The sequence below is a fragment of the Carica papaya genome, chromosome 3, assembly GCF_054855325.1.
Source record: "Carica papaya isolate Zhongbai chromosome 3, ASM5485532v1, whole genome shotgun sequence".
Classification (NCBI taxonomy): Eukaryota; Viridiplantae; Streptophyta; class Magnoliopsida; order Brassicales; family Caricaceae; genus Carica; species Carica papaya.
In genome coordinates this window covers 760,942-785,221 of record NC_142311.1, presented here as the reverse complement: position 1 = coordinate 785,221, position 24,280 = coordinate 760,942, and the positions used below count along the sequence as shown (strand labels likewise).

The following is a 24,280-nucleotide window of genomic DNA, read 5'->3' as shown; positions in this document are numbered from 1 at the left end:
TGTTATAATAGCAAAAATAAATAATCATCTTATAAATATATTTAATTTAATTTAAAAATTTATCAGAAATTATAGAAACAGTATCTAAAATATATTAATTATAAATATAATTTTTCTAAATATAAATACATTAAAAAGAAAAAAAAAATTATATATATATATATAGTTGGGCCCAACACACGCTTGGGCTCCGAAGTTCATTCGGGTCGACCCGAAACCGATTCGTCTCTTCACCCAAGCTGCCGAATCCAATATATCAAACCAGAAGCGAATTTTCTAGCGGAAAAAGAACCGGGGAAGCAAAACCAAGACACGTACACAGGGGAAACAAAAAATCGATGGCCTCTTGTTTACAGGTACCTATGGCGTACTCAATCCCTTCGTGCTCTTCTTCGTCTTCTTCATCGCTGCAGTCGATTAAACGGGGAAGTTTGAAGAGTAGTTGTTGTGCTCTTGGAGCAAAAAGCTCAGCCAAAATCCCTATGCCTCCAGTTAACCCTAAGGACCCGTTTCTCTCGAAGCTTGCATCAGTTGCCGCTACGTCGCCCGAAGCGTTTCTCAACCGACCGGTGAACTCGGATACGCCGCCGTATTTGGACTTGTTCGATTCTCCCAAGCTCATGGCTTCTCCTGCTCAAGTAGGCTGTTTATAGTATTTCATTCATGCTGGCTTTTTCATCTGTTCTGTTGAGATGTATGTATTGAAGTTTTTTTGTTTTTTTTAATTCTGATTTAGGAGAGAAGTAAAAGAGTGGAGTGAAATTGAATTTTGCCTCTCTCGTTTTATCATATATGTAATTGAATATGATACTTGAAGCTTAAACGGGGATTTATTTTGATTGAATTAAGCTGGAGAGAATTCTCATTCACAAGAAAAAAGAAAAACTAGTGAAATGGCTAAAAAGTGAAACAACTTGATAAGTTTTTCTGAGTAATCTGGTAAAGTGATCGGTGCTGAAGGGAAGTGAAACTAAATTTGTGTGCATTTGTTTTGGAATGAATTAGGTGGAAAGATCAGTCTCCTATAGTGAGCACAGACCGAGGCGGCCCCCACCTGACTTACCCTCTTTGCTTCTCCATGGGAGAATAGTTTACATTGGTATGCCGGTAGGTCCTCCAATCTAAGTTTCCCCTTCAGAACAAAAGTTTCTTTCTGCTACAAGTGGAAACACAATTTACATATATATATTAGCATGATTACCCTTTTGCCAATCAATTCATATCCAAATGTCTGGGGAAAAATAGGCGAGGAAACTCGCTAAAGAATCTATGTATTCTGGTACATATTTAAAAGAGTCTGGTTTTAGGGGGAAGATAGAAAACAGTTTCATTCCTGATCCTAGCAACTTCGCTAATGCTGGTGGTGGAGTCACTTTTTCTTGCATTCTAGAATACTAATGTTAATGAAGGACTTATCTGATAAAGTGGTGATATATAAGGAAAGTAATTGCGACATCCTCTGCTATAAGTGACTCTTATGTTAATGGAAATTAGACATGAGGCAATGATTTCCTGAAATTCTCATTGAAAATTGGTAGTGTTGGAGCCGGTATTGGCGTTTCACCATTTTTATTTTTGCCTGTTGGTTGGGGTTCTGTTTAGGGGTACAGCCAGGGTTATAATTGTGACAAATGCTTAAAGTTTAAGGATGAGAAGATGATTTGAGATGGCAGAACGCTTCAGTATGCCAAAAAAGACCCTTTTTTTTTTTGTCTTTTAAATATTCTTAAGTCTTTTGGTGCATATTTCTACCAATCATGGAGTCAATGTCATTGCTTTTAGGAGTTTTTGTATTATGTGGTCACACAATTTTATTATGAGCTGATGATTTCTATTCTCAGCTGGTGCCAGCTGTTACAGAACTTGTGGTTGCAGAATTGATGTACCTGCAATGGATGGATCCCAAGCAGCCTATATATTTATATATAAATTCCACAGGAACAACTCGTGACGATGGTGAAACGGTGAGCTCTGAGTCAATTGCCTATAAAACATGATGGCCTTGGAATGCAAGATATTTATCATGTCATCAGAACTTTCCCACTTTTTCCTCTTTTCATGGATGCTACGCATGATTACCTTTTAGAAGTGCGTGCTGAGGATATCTTGTCCGTTTGAGGTTTCTCTGAAGAAATAAAGTTTTGGCTTCCTTAGTGCTGTTGTTTGTCATTTTTCCTTGATTTTGTTAGATTTGGTGTGGGCAAAATGGAACATGTAATTTCCGTGAAAGTGGTTCAAGTTGGTACTCTCCGAGCCACAAAAAGTTTGCTATTGTATTTTTTTAGTTAAAATATGCATACTAGGCATAAGATTTTCTCAAGTTAGTGTTCATTCTTTCTATTCAAAAATTGACTATCAACAATGCTTGGAAACCAGGTAGGAATGGAAACAGAAGGTTTTGCAATTTATGATGCATTGATGCAGCTAAAAAATGAGGTAGGATGTCTTTTTGAGTGTGTGATTAAAAGGTTTAATTGTTGTGGTGATTCCTTTCATAATTTGTACGCTGTTGTTACTTACATAGATACACACTGTTGCTGTTGGAGCTGCTATAGGTCAGGCATGTTTATTACTTGCTGCTGGTACTAAGGGTAAACGGTTTATGATGCCACATGCAAAAGGTATAAGCTTGTTGGCTTGGCTAATCTGCAGTACTGGATTTCTTTTGATCACCTGTGCTTTGGAGTTTTGACTGTTCACTTTTGTTATGCTTCAGCTATGATCCAGCAGCCTCGTTTGCCATCATCTGGACTGATGCCTGCTAGTGATGTCCTTATTCGTGCAAGAGAGGTTTGTTATTTGCTCCTGCACTTTCAAGTATTTAGTAAATGGTAGTTTATATAAAATTTTATTGAATCATGAATTTGCACAAGCTTTAATTACCTTGCATTCAAATATTGGTTCAAAATGTTGCTTAATTAATGAAAATTCTTCATTCTCATGGCATAAAAGGTTAAGGAATATATCTAGGGAAAACATTGAGAGATTAGTGAATGATGAAATTTTACGAAATCTTAACTTCATTGATTTTTAAGTATGCATATATTGTATAATAGGAAAGCAAACTAAACATATAAAGAAAGGTGACACAAGAAGTAAAGAGCTTCTTGAGATAATTCATACAGACATTTGCTAACCACTCTCCATTACTTGTTTCACTGGAGAGAGATATTTTTTCACTTTTATACATGATCTATCTTGGTATGATTATGTATATATAATGCATAATAAGTCTAAAGCCGTTGATATCTTTAAGGTGTGCATTATAGAGGTTGCGAGACAATTAGATAGAAAGATTAAGATTATGAGATCTGATCGAGATGGTGAATACTATGCTAGATATGATGGGTTAGGAGACAATCTTGATCTAAGAGTACCAAAACAGATGCAACCCATATTTATTTACAATTCTATTAATAAGTCAATCAAGTGCCTTAAATCCTACAAGAATAGAGGGGAGGACCGTTACTAAAAAAAAACAGGGTGCTTTACAATTCTATCAACAAGTCAATCAAGTACGTTATGTCCTTGCAAGAATAGGAGTGACCCCTAATAAAAAAAGGTAAGGTCTGACATCAAGAATCCTTCAATCTATCAAAATACCACTTTATGCGCTCAAAAGCTCTTCTATTCGTTTCTTTCAAGATGACTCAAGATGTAGCTAAAGAGATAAGGCCAAGAATCTTGTTGTAGCTTTTATCCCCTTGAATGTTCTTCCAAGTCCAAATCTCTTCTTTTGCCAAAGTGGTTATCACCCAACTCACCCCTTTTATTGCTCAACTTTATTCTGCTTTTTATGATTGTTACCTTCAGCTGGAGTTTTAAATATACATTTGCTGAATATTCTAGTTTCCTGGTTATTTTTGCAGGCAGTGATAAACAGGGATACTCTTGCGGAACTTCTAGCCAAACACACTGGGAATGTAAGGTTCATTGATGTCAACTTTTTATGCATTTATCTGCAAAATATAAAAATAAAAGATAACTTCACCATATGCATTTATCTTTGGTTAGTCAGTGGAGACTGTAGCTAGTGTGATGAAAAGACCATTTTATATGGACTCAACAAGGGCTAAAGAGTTTGGAGTCATTGACAAGGTGAGTTCAGATACTATGATATCACAACAATTTTCTCGTGGGAGTTTTGTGTTATCTAGCTAATCTGGCATAATTTATTCAGATACTTTGGCGTGGTCAAGACAAGATAATGGCTGATGCTGCCACTCCAGAGGAATGGGACAGAAATGCTGGCATCAAAGTTGTTGATGGACTTTAGTTCCTTCATTCTTGGTGCTTGTCACTGTAAGTGAAACCATCCCCTGATCCTCTCTATGCATTTGCGTTCATTCTTATTCATTAAGCACTAACTGAAGCAAAAACGATATGCAAGCTAGAATACTGCTATAGAAAATATAGTAAGTTAGGTGTTTCTGGCCTATCTTCTTGAGCCCTTGGTAAATTGTTTGCTATTGGTCATTGTTAATCAGCCGGTTTTTCTGCCTTTTAGTATTACTGAAGTATTGCAGATTGGTTCCTTATATTTTGCTAATTCAATATCCTTGGTTTTATTAGTTTTCCGGAAGATATATACATGTTTGTACCTCTAAAAACATGCAAGCGGGAATCTAAGAGTAAACAGATGAAAATTAAGAAAAAAATCAGACTATTACAAGAAAATAGGTTAACAAACTAATGGTTTTATGTAAAATGATAAAAAAAAAAAACTTAGCTGCGAATACTAAACTTGCACACGAAAGTGTCACAAGGTATTAAAATGTATTTCTGTAGCATGCTGTACTTCAGTAGAACCAATCGTGACTTGTTATTTGCTCTTTGTGGTTTATGTAGAGTTGGTTTAAAGCAGCTCTAGACAATAGATTCTATGATCAAAAATTGGAGGCAATCGCCGGAGGTTTTGGGAGAGAGCTTGTTGTATACGGAGAAAGAGAAGACAATACCTAATTTAAGTGGAGATTTTAACCAGAGCTAGTTGCTGATTGATGGAAGATTTAAGGAGTATGTACCTCCTTAGGATGTTCAAACAGGTTAGAAAGGCAGCGGCTGTTAACTTAGAAACTCTGTCTCTCTCTTGAAGAGTTTTTTGGCCTTTGGATCAGCACATACATTCTTCTATTCTATGCTGGGACAAATTTATACATACACACATATATATATATATATATATTGTTATTTTCATTTCCTCCCTCTTCCATGCGGTTACAGTATTGCTGTTGTGATTTTTTGGTGTTATGATAAAAAAAAAAGATCAAGTGGTGATTAGGGTTTGAAGTCTATAATTCATTCTTGTTTTGTTATGGAAGATTTAAGAAATGGTATGAAGAAGAAGAAAGTTGGTAGAATAAGATATTCATCAAATCATTATAAGTAATGGTATTTCTGTTACACGAAATAATAATTATTTAGTAGAGATAAAAATATTTAATTGACTAATGACAAATTTCCACCACCCTTTTCTTTTTAACTGAGAAATTGAGAAATCTTCACAGTGAAATCTATTGCCAATATGTATAAATATATGTTTAGAAATATCTTAGATATATGTATAAAGTCACATTACATTTATATTTTAATTAACACAGTTGTTATTATACATAAATATAAACCTAAAAGTAAAAAAATATGTATATGTAGATGAGAAAAAAAAAATTATAACCATTTATTGATATTTTATTAGTGAATTTAATTATTAAAAATAATAATAATAATAGAAATATAATATAATGCTAATATATCTTTATAACACAATATCAACATGTATTTTTTTGAAAATATAAAATAATTCTCGAATAAAAAAGGGTTCTAATTCGGGACCCACATCGACCAGACAGTGCTGTGCAGTATTGAAGAGGATATGGCTATGGCATTTTTTTTTTAATAAACGATCAGCTGCTATTCCCAGTCGTGACAGAAAAGAAAAGCCAGCTCCTTGAATTCTGCGTTTCATGGTTTCATCAATGTCAACGACGGCGATTCGCCCAGGAAGGAAATGGGAAATCCCCCCTTCTCAATCAGATTGACAATTTTCCTCTCTCTCTCCTTCTCCCTCGCTGCTTCATCTTCTTCAACCTTATTCTTCTTCAAACCTCCTTCTTCTTCTCTCTCTCTTCCTCCATTAAACTCGCAGGCTCCAGTTCCAAAAGCTACTGCCCTTGATTTGCTTTCTGTACTGGGACCCGCCTCCCAGTCCTCCGCAGTTAACCCTCTGGTTGCCCAGGAACTCAAGTCCTGCTTCAAGTTCCTCGTGCCCTTTTCTCCTGACAAACCCAAGACGGGATTTTCTGGGAGACGGAGCTTGTGGGTCGTCGACGGTAAGGGCCGGAAAGAGGGGAATGAGCTCGTTTGGTGGCCGCCGGAGCCGGTTCTCGAGCTGGCTAGACTTGCTGTTGACTCCGGCGGTAACCCGGATGCCATTCATCAGATTCTTGATCCCTCGGTGATTCCTGTGAGTTTACGTTAAGCTGTCCTCTCACTGATATACCGTTGCCTTATATTCATATATGTAATACAATATATCTAGTGTCTGTGTTGTATAGTTAATTTGATTGTTATCTTTTGTTGATAATTGGTGGCTAAGTATATTTCATTTAGTAATATAATAGGTTCCTGATGTTGAAGGATCAAAAGAAAATCGATGTCAACTTACTAGAACCCCATATGGAAGACGCTTCATAAGCGAGGTTTATATTATATTATTTAGTTCGTTATTTTAATTTTCATATTGATATTATGCCCGTTAACTCCTTTATCGATTTTGTTTTACATTAGAAAGTTATGAATTATTGTGAAATTGCAGGAGCTGAATTCCTACCTTGGATATTTGTTTGAACTTATTGTTGATCGAGGACCCTCAGTTGGATTAAATGTGTCTTTGAATCGTTATGATTTCTTTCATGGTCACCTGTTTGTCTCCCAAGAAACTGGAAGGCTTGGTATACTGTAAGTTCAAATCTTTCTCATGATATCCACTGAATTCTTACATGGTGTAGAAAGATTCTGGATTTGAAATGTAATTGACACTAAAAACAAGGTTGTTTTATTTATGCTTTTTGTCGTCACAAGGTAACTCTTGAGTGCAGTGTAATTGAAACTATCTGTCTAATAGGATTATATCTGTAAGAAATAAGTCACAATAATGCATCATAGTTTTTGGTATTCTAGATCGTTGAGTCAACATATAGAGGCATGCATCATTAATTTTCATACTCATATTCATGTATTTGAATATGAACGTCACCTATATATAAGGATGATGAAAAGTGAAACTGCATGGAAGAACAGCAACTTAAGAAATTTAAAAAATTCTCTAAATTTGGGAATCTAGCAGTAACATTGAGAGGAGTATTAATCAAACTCAGTTAAACCCCAGAGATAAAGTTGTTAAATCCCTTGAATAGCGGGAGGCTTCAACTATCCTCAAGGAGTGTGATCGGCCTCTTAGTCGCAACTTGATTTAAGTGATATAAAAGTATCAATATAAGGCTTGATGCAAGGTTTATGGTTTGACTCCTTTGTTCATTAGGAAGAGACAACCTGAGTTGCTATTATCAAACTTCACCTCTCTGTTCTGCTATTTGGTTATTTGATATGTGGAAACCTCTGCTGGCTGCATTTTGTCTGTCCCGTCGCTGATGCTTCCTGTTGTTACCATTTTGGAAAGCGTTGGAACTTTACTGGTGTGTCTCAGAAAGGCCAAAAAGTTTGCCTAACAAATAAAAAATGTTTTGTCATATTCTTGTGTGTCTCGTTATCGAAATTATTGCTTTGATTTACTATCGCCTTAAGTTGTGTATGATGACTAAGTACAGTGAGTTAAATATATACTATTGGCGGTAGCTTGGAGAAATGAGTTCCACGTTCTCAACTTTATTGAGTACTTTAATGGATGAGGAAGGAAGAAGATTAGCTAACTTTAAATCTTCCTAGTTCTTGGTAAATGTAGAGTGTGAATGATGGGAGACTTATCACAGGATTCACCTCATATCTGTTTGCTGTTCATATGGGACCCGTGCCTTTCTTTTATATTATAAATAGATAAGATTATCTGATTAGCAGAAATACTTTGCCCTTCAGTTTTTGTTTCACATAATTTTAACAAACCTATTGTATTGCTACACATTGTGAGCTTCAATGTTTACCAAAATGGCAGGTTCCATGCTAAAGAATACCCAGCATATGATGATAAAGTGTTTCCATACAATATGGGCTTCTGCCAGAAGGGTAAAGTTTTTCTTGTTCAATGGTTCCTTTTGTTGTGATTAGTTTCAAGTTTCATTTTTTATTGCATTAATTGGGTGCAGAAGCTTTGATTACGGATAATAGTCTTTAGTTCTTTATAATTTTCATTTCTGGAACAGGAAGTTAGTCGGGAATAATGAAACAAATTGAAAGAACATTCAGGACTGACATTAGAGACTTGAGAATCATAGATTATAATGTTAGTTTACATTCTCAAAAGCTGATGTCAGAACATTTTCGGATTTGAAGAAATCCTTAGCCCCAGCTGTGCTAAATCTGAAATTCAAGTTATGCCATCATATTAATTCTTCTCTTTCAGGATCTGATGTTAGGTATGACGATTCCATGAACTTGAGAAATATTCTTTGGCTTGCTCCATTGCCCGGTAACTCCAACAAAGGTTGGGTGGCACCAGGTACTGCAACTTCTAGGTGTATAAAGCAGGAAGCTGAAACTCTGGATTCTATATCCATTTATTATTTGCTGATAGTTTTCACTGTTTATTCAGTCATTTGGAGTATGTATAGTAAATATTCTCTTGTTCGTCTTTGAAGCAGCGACATGGGTTAGCTGATCCTTTCAATCACAACTAATGTTAATTCATCTTTGGTCTTTTATTGGAAAGGAGTCCTAGTTGTGCTGGATGCTCGTCCTGGAGGAATCATATATAGAGATATCATACCTGAGTATGTACGATTTGCAAGAACCATATACGAAGGTTTGGATTTCTTCTTGTCTTACTCTGTCATATTTCTGATCTCGCCCTTTTTCAAGCTTCTGTGGTTCATGGATATCCAAAGTAATTACGAGAAAACTTCATTGGTTTTGATCAGATGACTTGGGGGACGTAGTGGTTGACGTCAACTACTTGAATGTTGGAGATTCCAGGCCTGATTATCAGATTTTCATCTGCTGACACTTCTATCCAGGTAGGTACTGCTTGTCTCCATCTCGTTTTCCCTTTTTAGAATATCCTTTCTTTCCCACACATTATATTTTCGGAAATTACAAATGAATCCGGAGAATCTAAAATTTGCTCCAAATGTGTCTTTAATCTATTTAAAGTTGTTGTCTTCGTTTCTTTTCCTCCAGTCTCAGATCAAAAGGAGAGAAAGAAAAAGAGCTCCACTCATTTTCTCCATCTATCCTAACAATCAGTTTCCATTACTGTCAATGTCTGTCCGAACAAGCCGGTGGCAGGCATTGAACCGATCTTAATGTGCGATACATTTTTTTCTGGGATTTCATCTTTTGCGGAACTGTGCCTATTTCCATGATGGTTGCTGCTTTCATTCTTCTGGGTACGGGACTCGATTTAAAGAAGATTGGAGATGGATTTTTTTACTCTGATAAATTGCCCCTGCAATTGGCATTCTCTTCTTTGTATTTTCTTGAGTCCGTTGAATTAGTTCTTTGTGTGTTAAATTTAATCAAGGATGCAGATTTGTAATTATTATATATGTCATCAAAATTATTTCTATATTTATAAATTATAAATTAAATTCTATTTTTATATTTTAAATAATTAAATTATTATTTTCAATAATGAAATAATCAATTTTTAATCCATAAATCTATAAGTTACATTTTTTAATTAAATTAATTTTATTATTTGTGGTAGTCGGATCCAAATTGGGTTGCAATCAAATAATCCATGCCCGAGTGGATGCTCCACGTGGCATCTGATGACCCATCTTCTATTATTTATGTGTTCCTATAGACCGTCGGATTTTATCCAAAATTGCCTGCGAGTTGCGCGCACTGCGCACCCAGCTCCCGTTAGCCGCCCCTCGAGTCTCTTCCTTAAAAAGTAAACCCTTCAGCGGTTTAGCATTCGCCTTCTTATTTCTCGCTCCTACACTCTCTGGACTTTGCAGAACAGGAGGAAAAGGAAAGTGATTCATCATATCAAATCTCTCTCTCTCTCTCTCTCTCTCTCTCTCTCTCTCTGTCGTGCATTTTGTAGATATAGGGATGCAATGGCGGTGCAGTGGATAGATAAGGGAGATCTAAAGAACAAGGCTCGGCTATTGCAGCTCCGGGTCAGGGAACGCTTCCGAGTTGCCGTGGATCGCCGCCGCCGACGAACACCGATGTTCTCATCCGAAGGTTACTTCTCGTGTACCGTCCGACGCTGGGTCAGGAACTTCCGAGACTTCCGCAAGGATTCTCTTCCTTCTTCGACCGCTTTCTATCGCAAAATAGGTCACTCTCTCTCTCTCTCTCACGTATAATATATCTACTTACGTGCAAATATTATCTATCTCTAGTATATCGATATACAGAGGCTGCTATAGCTAAAACTTTCTGAATTAGTTTATTATCTTTACAGGTGTTACTTTATGTGAGTGATTGATAGTGTAGAAATAGTTTCCTTGATTGGAAATGGATGCTTGGTATGCACGGTCAGGGGATACAGACACAAGCCATTATTTTTCCGATAACTACGATTTCCCGAGAACTATCATTTATGTTTACTAAGTTTGGATGATGCAGTTTATGATTCTTAATAATTTATTGGTGATTTTTATGTGAGAATAAATATTAAGCTTTCTAATGTTGGTAATTCTCTTATATATAGAGTCTGTCCCTTGACTCTGGATCAATTTTTATGACACCTCTGGATGCCTTAGTTGTTTTAGCAGTTCTGGCTGTTCTGAATCATGAGTTTCTTGTATCTACAGTTGTGGAGGACTTGAGCATAGAAGAGGATCCAGTTATTTGGCGCATGCTTCAATCTGTTGCTGTTCCTCTTCTTGGGAATGTTTGTCATGTGTTTATGAATGGTCTCAACCGTGTTCAGGTAATGAAAATTTCATAGTGTATTGTAAATGGTTTTGATAATTTCTCTTGGCTTCTGGTGGTCTTATGAAGATTAATCTGGGTTTCTTGCTGTAATAGGTATATGGTCTTGAAAAGTTGCACGATGCGTTGCTTAATAGACCCAAGAACAAGTCTCTCATAACGGTATGGATAAGCCTTTCTCTGACTTCATTTTATTTATTTGTATTTCTCTGCTTGCAACTTTTTATTATAAGAATTGTAAAGGTGCATTCCTCTTGTTGACGATTTTTGGCCATCTTCAGGTCAGCAATCATGTTGCTTCTATGGATGACCCGCTAGTTATTGCTTCATTACTTCCACCGAGAGTACTTTTGGACGCTCAGAATTTGAGATGGACTCTTTGTGCATCAGACCGATGTTTCCGCAATCCTGTCACTTCTGCATTCTTTCGATCTGTCAAAGTATTGCCAGTTTCTCGTGGTGATGGAATTTATCAAAAGGTACTCAATTTCAGACCCTAGATTCCTTATTGTTTGTCTGTGATGCTTCTTTAACTTTTAAGAAGTCTTTAATGCTGTTATTTTCAAAAAAAAAAAAAAGTCTTTAATGCTGCTTATACATCAGTTTCAGTGAAATTTGAATTTTTGCTCATCTTCCTTGTGGTAATTTTATAATTTAATATATGGCTTCAACTTCCTGCAGGGAATGGATATGGCCATCTCAAAATTGAATTGTGGTGGATGGGTTCACATATTTCCAGAAGGAAGTCGCTCTCGGGATGGTGGAAAAACCATGGGCTCTGCTAAGAGGGGTGTTGGGAGGTAAGAATTTGTTAAGAGAATTTTTTGTTCATTGTTCTCTTTTTTGGTTATTTGCGACTTATGGCCGTTCTGGTACATGGATGTTCCTTTATTGTGCTTTTGTTGGAAGTAGAAATCGATAGACATTATTTGCTCCAAGGACATCTTTTTTGCCTTCTATTTTTTTTTCTTGGGTGGCAAAGTATTATATTAACTATTTTACTGAACTTTCATGACAGATTGGTCCTGGACGCGGACAATATTCCTATCGTGCTTCCTTTTGTGCATACTGGAATGCAGGATATTATGCCTATTGGGGCCAACTTTCCTAGGATTGGCAAGACGGTATGCAGCCTAAAGTCTTGCTTCTACTGAACTCTTTTTTTCAATTGCTGACCTGGTTTTCCTGTTAAAACATAGTTTACTATTAAAGATGCAACTAGTTTCCATGGCTGCATGACCCACCTAACAGAAAGCTCCTACGTTTAACATCAACCAACTATTTCTGATGGGTTTCTATTGTTTCTAACTCTTAGTTTTTGATTGATTTTTTCCGTTCTTGGCCATCTGCATCTCTGACTAAGTGAGATGAATAATTCATTCTAAAATTATGCAGGTGACCGTAGTAATTGGTGACCCTATCCATTTTGATGATATGGTGAATGCTGAAGAAGCTGAACATGTGCCAAGAGGGAAACTTTATGACGCAGTTGCTTCCAGAATCAGTCATCGGCTTCATGCACTCAAAGCTCAAGTTGATAAATTAGCCATTGAACAATCAATTGAAGCGCAAAACCATGTATGGAGTGTTAAACGGGCAGCTGATATGGTGCATCAGGTTGACTGGGATTCATTTGGCATGGGAAGCCGTGATCATATTGGAGATAATTCTTCCGAAGAAGTCCAAATCCAATCCTTTCCAAGTATCAGCTGTTCAGAACAAGAAACCGACACTTCAGATTGGCATCTCAGAGTGGGATTTTCTAGTGAAGGTGGAATTGGCTCAAGGATCCGCAGCTTTGTGAACCCAACTGAACTGATGGGTTTTGCAGCCAGAGGCTTGTTCATGAACACAAGACTAGTGGAAAGTCCTGCAGGTGTTACTAAACTAGGGCCATTAAGAGCATGGAAGCAGTTTTTAGGAGCAAATTTGTTACATAAGTTGAATGCCTGATTATGGCTAGAAATACACTGCTAGTGTTAGATATTGATAAAGTATTTGATATTTACAGTAATAATATGACAATCTAGCTGGGCAAGAGCCAATATATGCTATTTGTCACAATTTTGGGTTTGGGAATAGACGTGTAATTCTTGTCATCTAGAACAACTGGTCATACTATTACCTACATGTATATATAATCGTCTTTTATATTTCAATATTAAAGGCTATTTTCCTTATCCTGAAGGACTAAACTCATAATTTTTGCCCAGAAATGGAAATTAATACGAGTAGAGCTGAAAGCTCTTGGTTATATTCCCCATTAATTATTTGATCAGGCTTTGCAGCCTCTCTTTTATGGCTGCTCTTCATATATATTTCATTAGAATTGAAGTCTGGCCTGCCTCATCCCCTTTCACCTAATTCATATATTGATCTTCATGTACATGATTTAAGAACCATTTTATATCATTTATGTACTAAATTCAATAAAATATTTGTACTAGCATTACTAATATAATGCTTTCCCACATCGATTGGCAATAAGAAAATTGATAAGCTCTTTAAATACTCGGAAAATTTTGGAAAATTCTGCATTCAGAACCATTCTCAAGCAAGAAAATTTAAAAGAAGAAATTTGTAACAGCGGTAAATGTTCCATTCAAGGAAGCAGAAAATGGAGACCTAAGAAGTCTTGACTGAGAAGAAAAACCCTCAGTAAGAATGATGTCCTTATGAATGCAAATCCAAAATGGGCAAGTCTAACTAAAACGCCCAAGTAACCAATTCATCCTCAAACTCGGCTCGATGATGTAATAACAATTGCCAACATCGCCACCTTCTACATAATGGTATCTTTTTTTTTTTGTTAAACCTCGAGATGGAGCACTCAGCTTGAACGACCAAAGAAAGTTGTTTACCTTATTTAAGTGAGGGCCAACAGTCATAATCTCGTGAATCAGCTCTTCCATTTGAACTTTCTCATATTTTCCAAGGCCTGTAAAACATGCCAGAGTATCAAGTTGGATGATAACATTGCAGTCAGTGCAAATCCAAAATGCTGTCCAGCTTTCCATAATCCCTCATGTGAATTAACACCCATTGAGTGCAGGCAGAATAAACAAAATACGGAAGCTCTGAAAAAATTAATAGGCTTGTTTGATTGCCAAAACTGTTCTGAGTTTTCATTTTGTAAATTCGTAGGTGTTTACGTTCTAAAATATTTACAGGCTCGTTTAGTTGTCAAAACTGTTTTGAGTTTTCATTTTATAAATGTTTTTACACTCTAAAACACGTATATTCTTGTTGCAAATGAAAACAAAATAGCTTGGGTTATTAATAAAAAAACTTTTTCTTATTTTTATAAACATTTGTGTCACAATTTCAACTATAAATATTTTTGCATAAGAAGATACATGAATTTAGAAAATAAAATTCACAGCTGTTTTCTACAACTAAATAAAGCTTTGGGGTAAGGGTGACTTGAGACAAGGAACAAGTGGACAAGGACGTTTCTTTTTGTAAAGGGATGGAGGGGAGGGTGACAAGGGACTATTGAAACTCAAATTAAGGCTTCTTCTTTAGCCACTAACATTTGGTTTTCTTTGACCAACCCAAGTAGCTCAAGCTCATTTAGCCGAAGCAATGCAACTGTACCAAGACATAAATAGGGGAAGAAAAATTCAGCGTTACCCATAAGTCACATATGGCGCAACCCCATGCAACATGTTTGTAGTTGTCTTGTTCACTCTGAGAAGCACACCATTAAATATCTGCAGGATAAAATGTAACTGTAAACATGCAGAAACAGAAGTCCCGTGTCTAAGAGAGAAAACTATCAAACTCGAGGTAATGCTAACCTGTCATACAAGCAGAAGTTGCAAGATCATTTTTTGTTTTTGGGTGCATTGAGTTGATGCCGTCCAGGAAAAACAATTGAAAACTCAACAAACACAAATTTACCATTTAAAGAAACCAACAGAGGTAAACCAAATTCCAACAGGTAGATTTTTGGAGAAGTCCACAACAAATCAAAATGAAAGTTTTCATTCCAAAACTATTTCCCTTACAGGATAAACAAATGCCAATGCTTCATTTACTCTTTGATTTAGAAGAAACTTTTCCATATGCTCTCTGTCTTGAATAAGATAGTTTGAGTTCCGCTTGTCGTCGCCTTCTTTTGGCTTTCCTAGATAAATTGCCCATGTCACCATTAGATTCTTCAACTTGTGCTTTCTCATCACTCTGGTCCCCTGTTGCCAAAGTCAATTCATATGCATCATCCCTGGACCTCTTTTCCTTTTCGCTCTTTTGATAATCAAGTTTCCCTGCTGTAGAAGTAAATTTACCGTCATCTTTCCTCAGTTTCTTCTTCCCAGTCTTCTGATCATATTCCTTTCCTCCTTGAAGAAGCTCCTTATTCTTCATTTTCTGTTGGTATCTCTTATTACTTGGTATCTTCCATTCATTTTTCCTATAAGGAGCAATTTTTTTCAACGAAACATATTGATTCAGATCTTTTTCATCCATCGTCAAAATCTCTGCAGCGCTCAATCCATATCTATTAGGTTTTATTTTTGCATATTTAAACCTTGTTTTCAAGTCTCCAACAGTATCCTCATAATCCAGCTTATAATATTCTTCCATCATTTCTTCCCTAGCTCTTTTGACCAGTGAAATTTTTCGCTTACCTTCTGCAGTCTCTTCTGCTGGTTCTTCTTCCTCCTCAAGCTCCTCGTCACCTTCCTCTTCTCCTTCACTGTGACCAACATTCTCTGATTTGTGCTTTAAGCACCGCTCTCTTGCAGCTAAGAACCCGTCATTAGACTGTAGCACATCCCAGCCTTTAGGGAGTCCGAGTAACTCATCTTCTTTGTCAAAGTCCGGTTTCTCATCCTCCCCATCACTACCAAACTCCAGGTCAGTATCTTCCGCATCATAATATTTTTCATCAAATGCAGCATTCATCATCTTATCATACTCCTCAGGATCAAATTCATCCTCCAAATCCTCGGAATTAAAAGGGCAATCCTCTCCATCCTTAAACCCAGCAATGGCAAACACCTTCCTCATTCTTTCCTTGATCTCTTTCTTCTTCAAGTTCTTCAAATGCTTCAACTCCTCCTGCCTTTCCAACCCTGCGATCTTCATTCTCTCCTCCTTGTTCTTCCTTTGATCCTTCCTTGCATTGTCCTTCTTCCTCACTGATCCCTCCATCTTCCTCGAATGCCCCATCACCCGATCCCCAGCCTTCTCCTCATATCTATAATTTGTTTCATATTCCTCTTGCCTCTCAATCTCCTCCTCATCTCTAACCAGATCATCCACTTCATCATCATCAACAATCTCCTTGTTATATTTATTTCCCTTATCTACCCACATTTTATTCATAAAAAACTCCTTCAAGAACACGTTACTTTCATCTAACTCTCCATCCCTACCAAAGTACTCATCCAACTTATTGACGAAGGCCTGGTTATCACCATCATCAAACTTTTGATGATTTGCTTTTAATGTCAAGAAATCACTTTGGTCATTATCCTCAGCCACCTCTGCTGCATCAAGAAATGCCTTCCTCAACTCCTCCTGCTCCTCATCATAAGTCTTTTTCCTCTCCTCTTTTCCATTCAGATGTTCTTCCTCATCCTTAAATTCAGGTCCCTCTTCAATTAAATGCTTGGCTACCACATCTTTCAAATACATGGCCTTCTTTTTGCCCTTTTCTCTTTTTGCGTCATCTTCCTCATTTTCGCTCTCACCCTCGCTCTCATCAGATTCGAATAGCTTGATGTCTTTCTTCTTAAGGGATGGGTCTTGGTTCCGGACCTTGATCAAAGCGCTGAAGAACTCCAAGTCTTTCTGCTTCGACATGATGGTCCTGTTGTTGTCTTCTTCAGACTCTGACTCCTCAGATTCATCATCAGATTCTTCAGATTCTTCAATGAGGCCTTTCTTCTTGAGCTCTTCATACCGCTGAAGATCCTCGCGCTTCTTGTTGTGCTCAAACTTGCAAGCATACTCCTTGTCTATTTCAATCTTTGATATATCTTCATTTTGCCCATCATCATCATCAAACAGCTTCATGGATATTTTTTTGCTTTGCCCCACAGAACGAATTAAAGTTTTCGCAGTTTTATACCTGTAAAATTTCAAGTAGAAGTACAATAGAAGCAAAAGAATAGATAAATAAATATTGTATTAATTCCATGTCTAATTTAAATTAGATAGATTTCTGTGACTCCTACTTGATAAGTAAAATAGAAATCTATCCTATCGACTTCAAAATGAGTGATCTTCATTCATTGGTGAATCAAATAGAAATTGTGGTTAAATCCTACATTTGAGTAATTAATTAAGGTCTAGGAGTAGATTGGCAGTAGAACATGAATTAACAAAGTAATACATAACAACTACACATGTTTCTCCCCTAACAGTCACTTAAAAGCATGGTTGCTGACAGAAACTTGACAGGTTTAGCTTCTGCTTGTTGATGAAATAAAACGAACTTCCAAGTCTCTCCATTAATACAGGTGCTGAGGTTACTCAAGACCTTTCCCTGCCTAAATATAGTTCTATAAAATTGAATACAAGGAGGAACCTGAGCCAATAAATTAAGCTTAATGATCTTCAACTTAAGGATAAAGTTGGATTTCAAAAAACAATTAAGGATAAAGTTAAAACACTAATTGGTCAACATGTTAATTGTTTTCCGACCACATGGATTTCATACTCCTAAAAAAATTATATCTTTCTTTTATGTTTGCTACTGAAGGAAATGACCAAGCATAGGGTTCATTAAATTCTCATGGGAAAGCTCAAAGATCAATGTTTTACATAATTTGCTACTCGAAATTCATGGACAAGTTTTCACCAACCAGGGGAGAATAATGCAACATGAATTCGCTATAAATTGCTACATAGATTAACACTCATGATATGAAAGATAATGCTACTATACATTCACGAATTTATTATAGCAACTTTAGGATTTTATTCTAATACTTAATTTTTCTATTTAGTAGTATTATTTACTAACCTTCTTCATAATCTCATTTTTTAAACAGAATTTAGTTAGTCAATAAGATAATTTCATCATTTCTCAATTTTCTGGCTTTTCAATGCAATCAACTACGCCCACCTAATGCTTTAGACTTAGATGTGATGTTTAAAAAACCTACTTACGATGTCACAGTTTTTACTGTCAAATTCCTAGGCAGGTAAAATATACTAGCTGACAGTTTGATTATGTTGAAGGTTTTACACTAAAATAAGACGGAAACCTAAGAAACTCAAAGAAGCAAAGCAAATGTAGACATTCTATTAACATTTCATTCAAGCAAAACAAAAAATCAAGAACTAAAGCCAGAATCACAGTTCAAAAAGAAATTTTCCTATAAGGTTTCATCAACCTTTAGCAATAATATAGCATTGAACATGAATGGCAAGCTGAGAAGCAAATCAAGGAAGAGAAAAAATAATAGAAAGAGAGCTAAATAACCGGTCTTCCTATGTCATGAGTATCAAACGCAAAGCTTAAATTCATTTTTTCTCACAAGTTCAAGTACGGAAGAAAAACAAAAGGTAGACAAACGGAGATCAAGTCTTACCCTACGAGCTCCAAAAGCCAGAGACTCCCACTCTCATTTCCTTCTTTCTGGCTATTCTCCCCTATTAAGCATTCAAAACCTCTTCCCGTTTTAGATACCCTTCCAGAAGTCTCCCTTCTCGTCCCGACACGCGAAGTTGCTTTTTCCGTTGACGCCTGGCTTCAAACACCTCTCTTGCTCGCACTGCCTCTGTTCTTGTCGCCTTCGCTTTTTGTCCCAAATACCAGCAGCTCTGTTTCTCTCACTCTTCGATTTCTTATTTAAGAAAGCGCTGCCCTTTCATCCTCTTGTTTTGTCTGCCTCTATAACCCAACCCTAAGGGCCTCCATCGTCGATCAGGAAACAAGAAGCTTTAAACGACGCCGTTTTGAGAGGGGTGTCGGGACTGGGCTCGCTGTCATCTGGACCAGACTTGGGCTTGCCTTGTCTAGGCCTATATATGGGCTTAAACGCACCGTATTGAGTTTGGGTTGGGTTGGGTTTAGAAGAGGTTTGAGTGGAAATGGACACGTGCATTTTATTTTAAATGAATTAAGATTTGGAAATTAAATTGAGCTCTACTTTGTAAAACGACGTCATTTCAATCCATGATTATTTGCGTGGCAAGTGAACCAGTTTTGGCCTTTAAAATCAACGGCCAGGATTTAATCTCAAGCAATCAAACAAAAGTACATCACTCGTGCCCCTTTACAGATCATACAACCAAACAACTTTCTCTCTCTCTCTTCCTCTGTTCGGTTTTCTTCAAAATAAAATCCACATGTCCTGCTCAAGTTTCTAGAGAGGGAGAAATTTCAAGAGAGAGAAAGCAATGGCTGAAGAAGACGAAGATTACCAGGAGCTAAGCAATGAGCAGAAGAAAGAGATCGCCAAATGGTTCCTGCTCAACTCTCCCGCTGGTGAAATCAAATACGTTGCCAAAGGTCTCTCTCTCTCTTCCTGTATCTTATGTGTATATGTATGTACACACAGAAGATTTTGCATAAACGTATCTATGTTTGTTTGTGCTCGTGGAATGTGAACGTATACTATGGGAAATGTTGTGGTTTTTCAATGCTGTCTTTTAGGATCAATCAAATTTGATGCCGGTGTTGTGACGGAAACTTTGTTTTATTTTCTTCTTTCATTCTTTGCAGACTTAAAATCAGTTCTCAATGATGTGGATGTATATAATGAGGCAGCTATGGAGGCATTCCCTATTTACAACAAATCTCACATGATTTGCCTGGAAATGCCTTGTGGAGCAGGAGATGTAAGCTTTAATTTGGGGCTAATTTTTTGTTTTCGTCTTACACCGAATAGCTTATTGGCTATTAGGTTTTATCATCAATCTGTTTGAGCCTGAACTCACATCAGTTTTCAATAAATCTTTAGTGAGTTTTCATGATTAGCTGTTGCTATAGTTCGACAGGTTCTACTTTGCATCTTACTGCAGCTTTTTGGAGCCAATAGTCTAGAACGAGTAAAGACTTTTGATTGCAAACTACAGCTATTCAGAGTGTTACAAATTTTTTTTAGAAGAGATTGTTGCAATTTTTTTAGCAGTATAGTGGACTTTACTCATGGTTGTTTGATGCTTTTGATTTTCCATGCAACACGAAGCTATGTAGAGTTTCATATATGATTTTATTGTGTATGAGAGGATTAAAACTCTATTATCAAAATTTAATCCCTAATTTCAATTTATGCTATTAACATTTATGCCTCAAATACACAACCATTAGAGTTTTATTTTATGTTTTGTCAACTATATATATATATATCTATATATATCTTCAAATTATGTTTCAGGTGTTGATCACATCATATGGTGAAATAGATGAGAACGAGTATCTTGATCCAAGAAGTGCGCAGGTTGCCATAGTTGATCATATTAAACAGGTAACTTCTTGATTCTTCTGACTGGATTCTTCTGTGCATCTGCACATTGCAATAAACTCGAGGGTGGATGTTTCATGGCCACCCAGTCCATACTGAAATATTTTATCCTGATGCAGTGCATAGCACGATGTTGATAAAAGGTTTTGAATATCTGTATCATAATATTCCGAGTTGGTTCAGGTTTGTACAGACGTCAGGCATGCAACTGACGAGGAGCTGCCATCTGCATATGTTGAGGAATTTCGGTATGTTTTGTATCTCCAATTGAGATAATGTGTTTTATCTTGATATTTATGAATTTCTTTTGAAATTGTTCCTGCCAGTTTTCCTGTAAGAATTTAGTGTTATTTAATTCATTACTATGATGAGCCACAGCAAAAACCATTATGGACAAATTTCATATTGGAGTTAATAACCTGGAGGTAAAATGTGATTATGTGGAGTTATTTAGGGAATGGCTGCTGCAGACAATGATAATTTGCTCCATGATCCTATTTTTTGGCTCTCTCATATATCCATTCAAGGGAATAGCATGGAATCTTTGGATGTGGTTTTTATATTTCAAAAAGAAAAATTTAGATTCAGTTTTTTTCTCGTTCCCCTTTCTATTCTTTCGGTTGTGTAAAGAAAGGGACACTAGAACTTATGAGGGGGTACAAGTTAACTTCGATAGGGTTAGGAATAAATGGTTTCAAACTGTAGGCTTATTAATTATGGTCATTCTTTGCATACTACAGAAGATTTTGAAAATCTTATAGATATCTTGATTGAAGTGTAAATAATTGTGTACCAATATTGGCACCCCTTGGTGCTCGTAAATGATGCATACAATCCATTTATTTAAAAAAAAAATTAGATTCAGTTTTTTTTGGGTCAGCTGTTGTAAGCTTGAAGATGGTAATTCAATTTCCTGTTTGTTTACCCTATTATTAATTGGGGAACACAACTAATTAAATTGTTAAGATCAGCATATTGGAGAAGAGGGGTTTATATTTAGTAAAGATATATATAAGGTACTTTGAGAATTATTGCTGATGGCACACAAAGAATTATATACTCCTTGTGTTAATGGCATTGTCATTGCCATGACAGATATGCTTTAGATGCTGAAATTCTCAGATATGTTGGTGAAGCTTATCCAAAAGGCGTCTGTTCAGTCTACTGTGTTAATGCAAAAGATGTGGAAGGGCCAGGATCTGATTTTGAGCTTGTTGTGGTGATTTCTGCTACTAGACATAGCCCACGGAATTTTTGGTGTGTAAATTATCCCAATAATGTATAAAAATTGTTTTGCCATTGCTCCTTTCACATTATGCTACCAAGCTCCTGCATGGACACTATTGACTCTTGTCAACTAAAACTAGAACATGTCGATTACGAGTCATTCTACCTTCTTGTAATTCTTTTATTGTATTGTATAGCAACGGAAGCTGGCGATCAATATGGAACATTGAGTTCAGAGATGAATCACAAATACTGGAACTGAAAGGCAAATTGCAGGTAATGAATGTGGCACATGACAGTCAGCTAAGTTTCTCTTTCCTATTCTTTCGTGTTTTAAAAGAGCATAGGCATGCTAGTCTAAGCCCATGGTAAGTTTGTTTTCATCCTTTATTTGTTTCCATCCAGGTGGATGCCCATTATTTTGAAGAGGGAAATGTGCAGTTGGATGCAAAACACGAGTGCGGTGATTCTACAATTTTCCAGGTAATTACAGTGTGTGGGATTTTTTATATTTATCCCTTTCTTCTTCCTGACAAAAATCAATTTTGTTTTCTTCTGCTTAATATACAACTTTAGCAACCTATGATAGAAAATTAAATAAAAAGAAAATTGATAAACTAAATAATCAGTTCTAATCTAAACCCTTTTAAGGTAGAAGTCGAAAGAGTTGGCAGTTGTGACAGATCCTAGCGTTCTTGGCTTTTGTCTAATTTTCTTTCCTAGGAAATGGGAAACCATCAAAAGCAAAGCCACGGAAAATGACAAATAACCTTATCTATCAAGTTCAAATTCAGATCTGGTAGATAATGCTCTTGGCTTTCTCTCTCACCATTCATGGAGCAAAGTTGAAGTTAAACATGCTAATTCTTCTACAAATAAAAAGACATGAAACATTAGATATGAGAGGTAAATTATTGTCTTGTAAGTTTTACAAGAAAATATTCCATTGAAAAGATCTTTTTTGCTACTTAAACCTTTGCCCGGGCTTACCTGCATAATTTACTTGCATTCAATATAGAAAAGCTAACAGGATATTTAGTGTAATCAATTATTCTTGTAACCGAAGCATGTCCATGTACTTTTTTATGTTTACTTTTTTGAGAAAGAAGCATGGCTGCCTTCAAATATTGCTCATTGCTTTATTTTTTTGTGTAGTATTTCTCACCATGTTGATACTCATACTTGTTTCAGTCCCCTGAAGATTGTGCAATTTCCATAACCAACATCATTCGTCACCATGAAACGGAGTACCTATCATCACTTCAGGTTATGAGAATGCTGCCTTTTACTGCCTTCTCTTTTTACTTTAATTTTGAGAGTTCTCTTCTGACAGTGATGCATGGACAGGCATCCTACTCAAATTTGCCAGATAACACTTTCAAGGTACATTTTATTTTTGAATATCACTGAGTAAATTTTTCAGAAGAGATATCATGAAATCTGCCAAGTACAATTTAGGGTTTGCACAGAGTGGATGATGAGCTTCTAAGTATCGACGCAAACTTGAAAGAGTGAATTACTTGCACCCACTTATATTTTGGATTAAACGCAAGAGATCCTAAGAGTCTTTTAGTGCTAACTTTCATAGTGGTTTCTCCACTCCTATCATTAAAATGCTGTGTTGTTTTTTCTTTTGGATTCCCCCCCCCCCCCCCCCCCGCCCCCCCTTGAAAAATAACCTTCTAAATGCCATTTGTTGTAATATAGGATCTTCGGAGGAAACTTCCAGTTACACGCACATTGTTTCCATGGCAAAACACCTTGCAATTCAGCCTGACAAGAGACATAACCAAAGAACTTGGAATTGGGAAGTGACGAAACCATGCTCTCTACGCCAGAGGAGAAAACATATCTTCTTCTATAAAATTGAATTATCAATATCCTTGCTTAATTATTGATCGATATTCTACAGTTTGCCGGCGAGTTCATTGCTATTCTTTCCCTTTCTTTTCTCCCCCTCTATTTATGGTCGTTTGTTGTTTGTTATGCTGGTCGTCGTCTCTTTTCTGAAGTCTTCTCAATTTTGGGGGTGTAGATCTGTACCATTTGTTACACAAGTCGTGAATGTATGTATAGCTGGTTCCATGAACAAATTTTTTCTTTTACTGTGGACTAGTAAAAGTTTATTGAATTATGACTTTTTGGAAGTGAATAAGCTAGTTAGTTCATTAACTTATAGGATGTAATATAGAAGGATTTGTATATTTGATAATTACCCAGTTCTGTTGCTTTTACTGGAGTTACTTTTTTTCAGATTGCATGGTACACCCTAAAAGTAAATTAACTTCATAAATAATTACCAAAGTATAACTTTTATGTTTAAGATTGCATTCGCTTCAATTTTTACTTAATTTCTACTCCTAATTCTTACATTAATTTTAATATGGATAACTTAGAAAAAGATTTTGCAGTATTGTAATAACTAAAACATACTAAATCCTATTCTAGTTAGATCAATGAGAATTAAATTAAGAAGTTTAACTGATAATTAAATGAAAATTCAACCAAAAGAATCTGAATTGGACTGTAAAAGAAGTTTTCATATGATCAGAATTTATTTGATCTAA

The 24,280-nt window shown here is 36.2% G+C and overlaps 5 protein-coding genes across 12 annotated transcripts; 4 read left to right on the top strand and 1 right to left on the bottom strand.

The window, feature by feature from the left end:
• Nucleotides 1–226: 226 nt before the first annotated feature.
• On the top strand, nucleotides 227–5,196 carry LOC110815494 (ATP-dependent caseinolytic (Clp) protease/crotonase family protein). 2 transcript variants are annotated; one of them, XM_022043315.2, is made up of 10 exons: nucleotides 255–638; nucleotides 1,006–1,107; nucleotides 1,842–1,964; nucleotides 2,377–2,436; nucleotides 2,525–2,621; nucleotides 2,717–2,790; nucleotides 3,870–3,923; nucleotides 4,015–4,098; nucleotides 4,181–4,302; nucleotides 4,849–5,196. In XM_022043315.2, the coding sequence occupies exons 1-9, from the start codon at nucleotides 339–341 to the stop codon at nucleotides 4,274–4,276; spliced, it is 990 nt and encodes a 329-aa protein (XP_021899007.1). In that variant the 5' UTR covers nucleotides 255–338; the 3' UTR covers nucleotides 4,277–4,302; nucleotides 4,849–5,196. The 2 variants fall into 2 exon arrangements, with proteins under 2 accessions (XP_021899008.1, XP_021899007.1); XM_022043316.2 differs by lacking the exon at nucleotides 1,006–1,107 and having other exon boundaries at nucleotides 227–638.
• Nucleotides 5,197–5,744: 548 nt separating this feature from the next.
• On the top strand, nucleotides 5,745–9,786 carry LOC110815472 (T-box protein). 5 transcript variants are annotated; one of them, XM_022043283.2, is made up of 8 exons: nucleotides 5,757–6,463; nucleotides 6,621–6,698; nucleotides 6,815–6,957; nucleotides 8,168–8,238; nucleotides 8,576–8,671; nucleotides 8,882–8,974; nucleotides 9,090–9,185; nucleotides 9,349–9,786. In XM_022043283.2, the coding sequence occupies exons 1-7, from the start codon at nucleotides 6,008–6,010 to the stop codon at nucleotides 9,170–9,172; spliced, it is 1,020 nt and encodes a 339-aa protein (XP_021898975.1). In that variant the 5' UTR covers nucleotides 5,757–6,007; the 3' UTR covers nucleotides 9,173–9,185; nucleotides 9,349–9,786. The 5 variants fall into 5 exon arrangements, 3 of the variants coding, with proteins under 3 accessions (XP_021898976.1, XP_021898977.1, XP_021898975.1); XR_015817527.1 differs by lacking the exon at nucleotides 9,349–9,786 and having other exon boundaries at nucleotides 5,745–6,463; nucleotides 8,811–8,974; nucleotides 9,090–9,145; XR_015817528.1 differs by lacking the exon at nucleotides 9,349–9,786 and having other exon boundaries at nucleotides 5,746–6,463; nucleotides 8,814–8,974; nucleotides 9,090–9,145.
• Nucleotides 9,787–9,928: 142 nt separating this feature from the next.
• LOC110815400 (Phospholipid/glycerol acyltransferase family protein) lies at nucleotides 9,929–13,241 on the top strand. Its single transcript, XM_088214840.1, has 7 exons — nucleotides 9,929–10,461; nucleotides 10,941–11,059; nucleotides 11,158–11,223; nucleotides 11,343–11,540; nucleotides 11,743–11,861; nucleotides 12,080–12,185; nucleotides 12,457–13,241. Exons 1-7 carry the CDS (start codon nucleotides 10,236–10,238, stop codon nucleotides 13,012–13,014), a joined length of 1,392 nt encoding a protein of 463 aa, XP_088070966.1. The 5' UTR covers nucleotides 9,929–10,235; the 3' UTR covers nucleotides 13,015–13,241.
• Nucleotides 13,242–14,937: 1,696 nt separating this feature from the next.
• Nucleotides 14,938–18,928, bottom strand: LOC110815401 (KRR1 family protein). Its single transcript, XM_022043195.2, has 2 exons — nucleotides 18,609–18,928; nucleotides 14,938–17,140 (listed from the first exon to the last, which is right to left on the bottom strand). The coding sequence occupies exon 2, from the start codon at nucleotides 17,083–17,085 to the stop codon at nucleotides 15,094–15,096; it is 1,992 nt and encodes a 663-aa protein (XP_021898887.2). The 5' UTR covers nucleotides 17,086–17,140; nucleotides 18,609–18,928; the 3' UTR covers nucleotides 14,938–15,093.
• A 381-nt stretch (nucleotides 18,929–19,309) lies between these two features.
• Nucleotides 19,310–23,947, top strand: CPA (Subunits of heterodimeric actin filament capping protein Capz superfamily). 3 transcript variants are annotated; one of them, XM_088214843.1, is made up of 10 exons: nucleotides 19,311–19,531; nucleotides 19,745–19,860; nucleotides 20,400–20,489; nucleotides 20,670–20,734; nucleotides 21,582–21,743; nucleotides 21,911–21,989; nucleotides 22,119–22,196; nucleotides 22,905–22,979; nucleotides 23,047–23,096; nucleotides 23,421–23,947. In XM_088214843.1, exons 1-9 carry the CDS (start codon nucleotides 19,420–19,422, stop codon nucleotides 23,047–23,049), a joined length of 780 nt encoding a protein of 259 aa, XP_088070969.1. In that variant the 5' UTR covers nucleotides 19,311–19,419; the 3' UTR covers nucleotides 23,050–23,096; nucleotides 23,421–23,947. The 3 variants fall into 3 exon arrangements, with proteins under 3 accessions (XP_088070970.1, XP_088070969.1, XP_088070968.1); XM_088214842.1 differs by having other exon boundaries at nucleotides 19,312–19,531; nucleotides 23,061–23,096; XM_088214844.1 differs by lacking the exons at nucleotides 22,905–22,979; nucleotides 23,047–23,096; nucleotides 23,421–23,947 and adding an exon at nucleotides 22,437–22,583 and having other exon boundaries at nucleotides 19,310–19,531.
• The last annotated feature ends 333 nt before the right edge of the window (nucleotides 23,948–24,280 follow it).